General features: G+C 31.1%; 1 protein-coding gene across 1 annotated transcript; it reads left to right on the top strand.

Moving 5' to 3' along the window:
• Positions 1-5,403: 5,403 nt before the first annotated feature.
• LOC139873156 (U-box domain-containing protein 21-like) lies at positions 5,404-7,002 on the top strand. Its single transcript, XM_071861086.1, has one exon. It carries the CDS (start codon positions 5,493-5,495, stop codon positions 6,828-6,830), a length of 1,338 nt encoding a protein of 445 aa, XP_071717187.1. The 5' UTR covers positions 5,404-5,492; the 3' UTR covers positions 6,831-7,002.
• Positions 7,003-11,623: the final 4,621 nt, after the last annotated feature.

Genomic DNA, 11,623 nt, shown 5'->3' with positions numbered 1-11,623 from the left:
TGTGTAGGATTTGTCCTTTGATTTCATAATCTGGCGCATTAACATCTGGACGAATAATGGCATGACCTTGGTCAGTGCGTGTGGCTCTCATTCGATCTTCCATACTTAGAGGTTCCGTTACTTCCATAATTGAATTTGTTGAATCTGAATCACTAGAGGATTCTGATTTAACGGTTTGTGGTTCAGGAGGAATGATTAGTGGTTAAGGATCTTGAAATTTTCCTTGAATATCCTCCGGGTTCTCAATTGTGAAGTTGGGTTCAAAAAATAGATTATCGAAAATTTAAATTGGAGTACTTGTTCGAATCGATGATGATTCTAAGGAAAAATCAACGGCGATAATATTGGCTAGATGTCTTGATCTGGTTACAGGTGGTGAACGTATGAAATGTGGTGAACGTTTTGCTCAGTGCATTCACTGAATATCCTATTAGTTATAAAAATAAAAATTATATACGTTATTAAATTAATAGACTTTTCTGATTTTGCCCACGTTTCGAATAGCCAATAGATGCAGCAGGTAGCCAGGACCCTTTAAATCGGAAGTCCACAACTCACCACTAACAAATCAAACTATTACTACGAACCAGAAATTTGGATGTCTATCAATTTAATCGCTTAAAATAATTTTTCCTTGAAATTTAAAGAAGATAAAAATCTATGCCCTAAAAACTAGAGCGTAGAAATGAGAAAGAAAAAGAGTGCGTCGAAAAACGTCAAAAATAAAAAGTCAAAAAATAATAATAAGAAAGTAAAGCGTCAAAACTTAAAAGGTCTAAAAACTACAAATTAAAAATTGCGTCTAATGGTATTAAAGCTTAAAAGGAATTCTATATCCAAAATGGCAATTACTTAAAAGGCACTAAAAAAATGGCGTCGCAAAATTCTAAAGCGCCTAAATCTTAATCTAAAGAAAAAGCACTTAAGGGATTTTACGGCAAAGCCTAAAAATCTAGAAATATAAAATAACTACGGCAAAAACTAAGTTTAAAACTAATTACGAACGATAAAAATACAAATTTTATAAAAATATTATTTTTATATTATTATTTTATAAAAATATTAATTTATATACTTAATAATAATAATTAAACTTAATATTACAAATTATAACTAAAAACAAAATTAAACTAATTAAAATTATAATTAAACCCTAACTTAATTAATAATAATTAATCCTAACCCTAATTGGTTAAATAATAATAATAAAATTAAAAACCTACTCCGTAATAAATGTTGTACCAGGTTTTGGACGTGTCAGACTTTACCATGCGGTCGCATGGGATTAAAGCCTACCTCTCATGCGATCGCATGAGATGCAGGTTCAATTCGAATGCAGGCCCAATTTTTGCAGATTCAGCTTGTTTTTTTTCTTTTTTTTATGTTTTTATATTTTTTTAACACTTTATAATAAATACAAAATATTTTTAGAGATAAAAAATATAGCGTTTCGCCGACTCCCCGGCAGCGGCGCCAAAAACTTGATGTGTGCAAGCGGAGGTGTACGAAATACTATTATTGTTTACTATGAAATACGACGAAATATTACACAAGTTTTATTTATTTATATAGATGGGATATACCTAAACCTTGCTACAACACTATAGGCAGTGTACCTAATCATAGAGTAGTGTAGTTTTTAGTAAGTCCGGTTCGTTCCACAGGGACCTAGTGATTACGTACTATATTTTTAACAACTATATATATATATATATATATATATATATATATATATATATATATATATATATATATATATATATATATATATATATATATATATATATATATATTAAAAGGGGGGTTTTACCGTTTAATGACCGGTTTGTCGATTTTAAATAAAGAGTAAAGATAAATGACAATAAAATAAATTGCAATAATTAAAATGACAGTAAATAAAAGTACGATGAAATATGAAATAAAAGTATTATGCGTATTTAAACTTCCGTAATCATGATGTTTGACGTTTTGATTTTAATTTATTACCCTGGGTTAATTGTCCTTTATTCTGAATTATTTGATACCTATTTGGTTTTTGTCCATAATAGTCCATCGATCATAATTATAAAATGCTCGTCAAATTAACCTTATTCTCGAAGTCAAATATTCCAACTAATTAGGGGATTTAAACTGTAACAAGGTTTTAATACTTTGTTAATAATTACACCAGGTTATCGACTGCGTGTAATCCAAGGTTTTAATACTTTGTTAACAATTACACCAATTATCCTTGTATGTAATCCACCCCTGTTTTAATTAGTCCATGATACATTAATTTATTCACTTGGCCATAATGAATAATAAATTACCCAATTCAATTGATTAATTAAATGATTGTAACCGATGTCGTATAAACGTCACTAAATAGGACATTCGCAATCATTTTAATAATTATTAGATTAACTAATTTGAAGGTAGGTTCGATAGGTTCCAATGAGTTGTCATTCAATTAGACAATACCCCCTACCTATTAATAGTCAATAGTCCAATGTTCACAAGTGTCGGTCTTTTGTCCAAACCCTAATTATGGTACAAAATCCAATAACTCCATCTTAATAATTATCCCAACATCACGATTACTTCGGCTCAAATAAGCATAATAATAACTTAGTTACGAGACATTAATTTAAAAAGGAAGAACATAGCTTACAGTGATTATTTATCGTGTAGCGTTATACGGACAGAGTTTCGACTTTAAAACCCGTAAAACATTTCTTACAATAACCCAACTAAACCATAACTTTATTATTAAAATTAACTTAAATTAAAATTATAATATAAATATATATTAAATATAGAGAGAAAGAAAGAAATTGAGGTGTGTATAATTCGCAGAAAACTGGCCAATTTATAGGACTTGGCCTGCTATAGGGCACCATGCGATCGCATGGCCAGCTGGATCAGCTCAAAATGCACTAAAAACGTGGGCGGCTGTTATTTATTTAATATATAATATAATATATATAATTTTATATAATTATATATATATATTATATTATATTCTTGTGCATAGTTGACTCGTAATTTTAGGTCCGTTGTCTCGCGCGTTGATGCTCGGTTTATGTCTCGGTTCCGGATTTTCGAACGTCCTTTCATGCTATTAGATATCTTGTACTTTGCGTTCCGTAACTTGTACTCTTATCAATATTTAGACGACAATCATCAATAAATTGAACCACTTGGAGTTTAACTTGTACGTTTGAGCTTTTTGGACGTTTGCGTCTTCAAATCTTCGTTTTCTTCTTTTGTCTTCGCACTTATTTATTTAAACGATTATTACATAAAAATAGAACAATAGTAACTAAAAGCTTTACATATTGGAAGGATATTGATACTAAATATATGTTCATTTAGAGTACTATCAGTCCTGTAACTGTCATATAACCGAGTCCATACCGAGTGTGATTCAAGTATCTGTACCGAATGTGTTCTTCAACTTTTATGAACACCAAAAATCGCCAAAAACTAAATCAAGTCACAAAATCAATTGGAAAATGATCCTTAGGTAGCGATTATCAACATCTCTAAAGGAATTCAATCCAAAACAGCAAGAAATGTATAATCTTCGATGAATAGTGAGGAAAGTTCTATATGAACTCGAAAATCAAACTATCATTCCGGATAGTTTTAGAGGATGAATTCATCACTAAACATGCTTCAAATCAATACCTTGTCACTCGAAAATCATCAATTCGACCTGAAATTAACAGAATCTCGTTAATTCTATGATCTCTGACTTTTCAGAAAAGTCAAACTGACTTGATTCATCGATTAGCTTATGTTGTTGATTCAAATTAGTTGTTCACGAAGCTCAAAAAAATATCCAGGAACTCAAATAACTTATCAATTTGATGTGATAACAGCTAGATCATTCCAGAGACCAAAGTGACCTTCGATATCAAACACGAGGATGTTCTTCAATTTTCTGAATTATTTGTTGTTGTTAATCATATGAATCTGATTGAATAAGCTTCGAATAACGTGAAGAATCATGTTTCTGATGTTAATTTGTACTGATAATCTCTTTTTTGATGCTTGAGAGGTTGAAGATAGAGATATAGATCAATGTAAATATGTAATCACGAAAAAACAGATTCGGTAATTGTTATTGTTATTATTATTATTAGAAATTAGAAATTAGAAATTAGAAATAATTGTTATTATTACCCTATATACTAATATGCATGGCGGAATTCGTCGTTTCAGTTATTTCGGATACTAATATGCAGGGCGGAATTCGTCGTTTCAGTTATTTCGGATTGTCGTTTTGAGTTTCCGTTCACACTACAAACGGCCCCTCAAATTCGGCTCAATTTACACAACGGTCCCTCAACTTTACACTTTTTCAGGGGTGGAAAACGTAAATATATAATTTTATTAAAATAAAAGAAACTAATTCCACCCGAATTTTTAACGGGCCCTATCTTCTCGCTCGGTGCGAGTTAAATTTTTCCGAAATCACCGTTCAACTCGAAAAAATCTAAGGAACACAACGAGACTAACTACGCGCGAAACGGATATCGTTAAAAAACATTAAATATATCGGGTTATATTTCATACATATATATACACGTACAAGAAACAATTCAACCTATTAAATATATTAGGTACCAAACAACATATATCCAAATTCGACCTTGCGTCGAATACAACCGCAGCAACGCGCGGTCGAATTTTTTCTAGTTATTATAAATTATAAGAATTTTTGCACAGGTGCTCCCTCGATTTTAGTGAAGAAAAGAGTAAAAAGAAGAATTTACCCTCAAATGCAAGGCACGTGGCATGACTTAACGGACTTTTTTAACAGAAAGTTGACGGAGGGACGCGTAATCAAAAAAAGTGATAATAGAGGGATACTGAAAGCAAAAAAAAAAATAAAAAATTGAGGGACGCTGTTAGCTTTTTGGGATAAAATGCAGGAACTAACGGCACAATTATTTCAAATTTTTTAGGGAAACTAAGTTGCTTCTATTAGTTTGAAATTAAAATTATGATTATGATAGAAGTCATTTGATTTTCTATATAGTATTTCGTATTACGAGTACATAATTTCACACCGACCGTTTCAAACATCATCAACCGTTGACTACTCCTTTTGATTTCCTTCAAACCTTCAACAATTTCTTCAAATATCTACTCTTTCAAACTTCAAATTTTCAAGCTTTCCTAATGGTCAATATTCAACTTTCCGCTCCCCTCATACCTGTCTCTATGAATATTTTAATTCTATTTTATATTCCACATTCACTTTATTATTTGATCTCTTACTATTTCAACTCGATTTCTATAATTAGTACACCAACTTTTCAAACCTTAAAACTCGCGTTTGCATGTCTCTTTGTATATTTATACAACACCACCAACTAAAGTTCTTTATTTTGCTTATTCTCTTAACCAAAATACAATAAACTTAGCCCAACTCAACCTTTATCACAACATATCGTAAATTTTTGAAGTTTGTTTAATTCTTGATAGAAAACTAACAAAACAAAATGATTTCGGCTTATAGAAACCGTAGAGCAACAAGAAATGCTAACAAGATCAAGAAAGTAACGAATCGTATCGAGGTTGAGGTGACTGTACCGGAGCATTTTCAATGCCCGATATCACTTGAATTGATGAAAGATCCGGTGACTTTATCAACCGGAATAACTTACGATAGAGAAAATGTGGAGAAATGGATATATGAAGATGGAAAACACACTTGTCCGGTCACTGGTGTAGCGTTGACTAGTCTTGAGCCAGTACCTAACCATACTATAAGAAGAATGATCCAAGATTGGTGTGTTGAGAATAAGTCATATGGGTTTGACCGCATCCCGACTCCACGAGCCCCGGTTAGCTCGTATCAAGTGGCCGAGATTCTATCGAAGATTGTTGAGATGAGGGCTAAGAGAAATGGAGAGGGTGTTATGGAGTTAGTTGTAAAGATTAAAAATTTAGCAAAAGAGAGTGAGAGAAACATGAGGTGCATTGTGTCAAATGGTTTAGCTCATGTATTATCCGAGACATTTGAGGCGTTTTCTGGTGATAGTAAAGAAAACGCCTCCATTTTGGAAGAATTATTGTCGGGTTTAACCCTAATTCTTCCTTTTGACCATGAGATCAAGTCTGGTTTCGGGTCTAACCAATCTTTACACACGTTTGTAAAGATCTTAAAGGTTGGAAGTTTAACGGGGCGTAGGAATGCGGTTTTGGTACTAAAAGAAATCCTCTCATCCAATCAAACAAAATTACACGAATTCGTAGAGATTGAAGGAAGTATTGAAGCATTAGCAAAACTTATTATGGAGCCAATTGAAAGTACCACAACAAATGCTACATTGTTAGCCATTTACCAATTAGTTACTCCATCAACTTCTTTTAACCAAAAGAAAGCCGTAATTACAACATTTCTTGACATGGGGTTAACCGAAAAACTCATAGAAATGCTTGTAGATTGCACAAGAAGCGTATGCGAAAAGGTGTTAGGTTTACTTGAAGGTCTTTGCTCCATTGATGAAGGACTCGAAAAGGCTTACACTAACGCGTTAATGGTCCCCGTGCTTGTAAAGAAGCTATTGCGAGTCTCCGATATTGCTACTGAGTTTTCAGTTTCAATTCTTTGGAAACTAAGTAGATATGAGAATACTATTGGAGAGGAAGAAAGTGTAGCCATTGAAGCACTTCAATTAGGTGCATTTCAGAAGCTATTGTTGTTGTTGCAAGTTGGTTCTTCTTTGAAAACTAAGGAAAAGGCTGGTGATTTGTTAAAGGGGATGAATTTGCATAGAGGAAGAATTGAGTGTATTGAATCTATGGATTTCAAGAACCTCAAGAGACCTTTTTGAAATTGATAGTTTTAGATAGGATAATTCATATACGTAAAATATATGTGTCTAGGGAAAGATTATTTTGCATATAATTAGGATAAACAATATTGACACCATTGGTAATTTTTTTATGTTACCCTAAAATTAAATTAATTTATGTGGAACATAATTAAACAATAAAATTAGGTATCATTCCATATATTGTTCAATTTTTGGTTTAACTTTTGTAAATATCTCACAAGTGTACGGGATCTCTTGTGGCCGTAATAAACATGTGTGTTCGTTAAATGTTAGGAACGAGTTCAGGGACAGTTGCGATATAGCAAAATAACGCATCAACAGTTTAAACGTTCAGATTTATTTCACTACATAAAGTTATACTAATTATATAAATTAATGAGACAGCCATATATTGTAGTAATTAATTATATAAATATAACTCCATAAAAAATACCAAACGCATTATTGCGGTAAATAGCTTTACTCCAATGTTCCGGGTGGATATTAGGGGATCCGAATCCGAGAGTCAAAGAGAGGATACGATACTTCTTCAACAAACAACGTGAGGCATGTTGGACAAAGTCATGATCACACCCATGATGTTTAGATGTTACACTTAAATGAGATATTGAGAGCTAGCTTCTTTTAAATAATTGTTTTATAAATAGATTTAGAAGAAAGAGTTTGAAAAGAAAAAAACAGTTGGAAGAGGGGGTCTTTGCAGCCCACTATTTGCTCCATAAAATGCTCACGTTCGCATGACCTAAATTTTATGGTAGAACATGAAGACTTCCTTCTGTTTTTGGTTATTTTTTATATTTATATTCTTATTATGTATATCAGTCCAACTCTAGGAACAATAACTGTGAGTATTTAGGTAATTTTCACATGCTTCACGTGTGTTCAGGGACGGAGCTTGAAAACTAACACGAGGGTGGCTGAATTATAAAAATTAAATATATAGTGTCATATATATATATATACATACATATATATATATATATATATATATATATATATATATATATATATATATATATATATATATATATAAAGTTGTAATCCATGAGAATGTTCTCACATACAAATAAGCATGAGAACAATTGTGAGCCACAAATTCAAATTAAACTAAAAACTAATAAAAGGATAGAAGTGTAATTTTCTCCTCCCTACAAAATCTCGATTACTGTCTTCTTAAATATCTATCTTTAATTTCATATTCCTCAAATGTTGATGAAAAATAATTACTGTTCGTTCTATTAATACATAGATATTCATAATAAAGGGATGAGTAACTCGTGAATTCTAATAAACGGATACTCATGAATTTTAACTGAGTTGGTTGCAAAACTTATGCAGTTTGAAAGAAAGTTAGGGATGTACTAATTTATAATTTACCGCACCAATTACATTTTTACAACGATGCAACATTTATTTATCTTATTAATAAAAAGAAGGATGTATTATACAAATTAGAGGACTCTTTGATTATACATCCACATGCTCTATTAGCATCCTCGTTCGTCATCATTATTAAGATCAATAACTCATTGTTAACAAATTGATACTTCATCTCATTCATTAATTATAATCGAATATGACATGAATGCATCCAAAGATATGTTGTATGCACTATAAATTTGGCGACGCACCATAACATATCTTGTTATATTTATGACAAAATTATGGACGCATTATACATCGAGATACATAACGCGATGTATCATTCATCGTATTTATAAAACATGATGCAAACTCATTCTAAAATTGATGATACTCTGTTAGTTTCGGATGCAACATCGGGATTCAGGATCTACTCGGATTAGTTGGCTAGAACTATGTTATCAAATTGTGATGTAAATAATATACGATGCATGTGAATGTATATGGATACATTAATTATATGTTGACTCACTTAATTTACTAAATTGTGATATAATTGTAAATACTATACGCGATGCATATGTATTAGAGACAAGATTACCTAAGATCTTGTTCTTGGTGAACAAGTTAGATAACGAAAATATATTAGGAAGTAGATATTTGTTTGTAATTATTCTTAATTTATATATTGTAATTCTTCTATATATTAATGAATATATCGATCCACATAATTGTGTGAAGAATTACCTTACCAAATCTTATATGGTATCAGAGCTATTAGGTTTTTTTTTTTTTTTTCTCTCTAAACACCTACCGTATTTTTCTTCAATCGGCCGGAGTGTTATCAAACATAGTGACTACCGCTAAACTATTATTCTTATTCTTTTTAAAGTTGAAGCATAGATCCTAGATATTCCGCTTCCCAACGAGTACATGTGCATCTATCTTGAAATTAAATCTTTGTTCTAGAAAGTTTTAATTTCTAAAACTTGCTGTCATCGTTAATCAAATTGGTGTGTCAAATAATCACACACAAGACATTTATTACTTTTGTTCTATACGGCAAATTATTTGTGCAAGTTTTCGTTCGATACAAAGATCATCTTCAACGCAGGTTAATGAATCATAAGTTATCAACGTAATAAATCGTAAGTTATCAACGCAGTTTAGTCGTTTTCTTCTTATTCTCGATCATGTCTTTCTCAACTTATTCAAATAATCTTGACAACACTTATCGCAATTTTTTCTCAATTCGTCGAAGCTGTGGCCGTCGTGCCCCACTTTGTCAACTATGCAGAACTTATGGACATTACGCGCCTGCTTGCCCTAAGTTATCATCATATGCTCATCATGACAATGATGTGAACTTGGCACATGCTTCCTATTCTGGTTGCCATGTTACAAATAACGCTCCACTTGGTGTGTGGACTCTGGTGCAACAACTCATATTACACCATCAACTTCTATTTTGGATTCTCATACTCCTTACACAGGTACTGATAAATTCGTTATAGGTGATGGTACGAACATGACTATTAGTCATCGTGGCTTTACTGCTCTTTCTAATGATCTCAGGTTACTTGATGTACCTGTGGTACCATTTATGACCAAAAATCTACTTTCGGTGAGTAAACTTACTAATGATAATCCTGTGGACATCTTGTTTTCAAATGATTCGTTTCTAATTCAGAACAGGTACACAAAAGCGGTTCTGGCCACGGGTAGAAGACATCATGATTTGTACATACTTGAGCGAGGACAAAAGGCATTTATATCTCATCTTCATTCAACCACTCTTCAAGGGTCATATGAATTATGTCACAGTCGTCTAGGACAGGTGTCATTTGATATTATTTCTCGTTTAAATAAATCAGGACGGTTATCGATCTCCTCTCTTTTACCGAAACCAGGTATTTGTTCCTCTTGTGAACTTTCAAAGAGTAAACGTTTGCCTTTTACTATTAATGAAAAACGTTGTTCTCATGTTCTAGATTTTATACACTGTGATCTATGAGGACCTGCTCCTATTACATCTACACATGGTTTTCGTTATTATGTTATATTTGTGGATGATTTTTCTCGCTTCACATGGTTTTATCCTCTCAAGCTAAAATCTGAATTTTGTAACGTATTATCTGCTTTCTTAAAGTTTGTGCAGACTCAATTCGGATGTAAAGTTAAAGTCTTTCAAAGTGATGGTGGCACGGAATTCTTGAATACCCGTGTGCAAACAATACTCATGGAAAATGGTACTCATCATCAAGTATCTTGTCCGTATACACCACAACAGAATGGTCGAGCAGAGCGCAAACATCGACACATCACAGAAACAGGCCTTTCTATGATGTTTAATGCTCATACACTAGCCTCTTTATGGGTAGATGCATTTAGTTTAGCAACATATATCATCAACCGATTGCCCACTGCCGTTCTAAATCACAAGTCTCCATATGAACTCTTGTTTCACAACATGCCTCATTATGACACTTTTCGGACTTTTGGATGTCGTGTCTTTCCGTATCTTAGTGATTACTCGCCTTACAAGTTAGCTCCTAGAAGTATTACTTGTGTTTTCATTGGTTACAACTCGCGCTACAAAGGCTATCGTTGTTTGGATACTGTTTCTGGCCGTGAATATGTGACAACCCGAAAATTTCTGACCAAATTTAAACTTAATCTTTATATGTTTTCGACACGATAAGCAAAGTTTATAAAATTGAATCTCAAAAATTTTGTAACTACATTCATGTAATCAATTACCCTTTGACTGTGCTCGACGATTCACGAACATTTATGTGTATAGATATTATTATTATTATTATTACTATCGTCGTTATTATTATTATCTATAAATTATTATTATTATTATTATTATTATTATCATTATCGTTATTATCACTAAGATGATGATTATTATTATTATTATTATTATTATTATTATTATTATTATTATTATTATTATTATTATTATTATTATTATTATTATTATTATTATTATTATTATTATTACTATTATTATTATTATTATAATTATTAGTATTGATATTATTACTGAAATTATCGTTATTATTAGAAAGTAACATTTTAATAAAAACTATCATTTTATTATTTTTATCATTATTATTATTATTATTATTATTATTAAAAGTATCATTAATATTAAAAATTATCACTTTTATTAAAATTATCATTTCTAATAAAAATATCATTTTTATTATAAAATATTATCATTATTATCTTATTAGGATTATAATTAAATTATCATTTTTGATAGAATTATTTTTATAAAATATTATTATTACTATTCTTATTATGATAATTATTATATATAGTAAATATTATTATTAAGATAAATTATATTATTTTTTTACTAATATTAAAGTATCGATACTATCAATTATCATTTAAAATTTATCATTTTTATTAAA

Source organism: Rutidosis leptorrhynchoides, chromosome 10, assembly GCF_046630445.1.
Source record: "Rutidosis leptorrhynchoides isolate AG116_Rl617_1_P2 chromosome 10, CSIRO_AGI_Rlap_v1, whole genome shotgun sequence".
Lineage (NCBI taxonomy): Eukaryota > Viridiplantae > Streptophyta > Magnoliopsida > Asterales > Asteraceae > Rutidosis > Rutidosis leptorrhynchoides.
Note: the sequence above shows the minus strand (reverse complement) of the source record. Positions and strands in the feature narration are given on the sequence as shown.

What these genes read in the sequence shown, in the direction of transcription:
- LOC139873156 (XM_071861086.1), top strand. Translation starts at nt 5,493, where the DNA reads ATGATTTCGGCTTATAGAAACCGTAGAGCAACAAGAAATGCTAACAAG.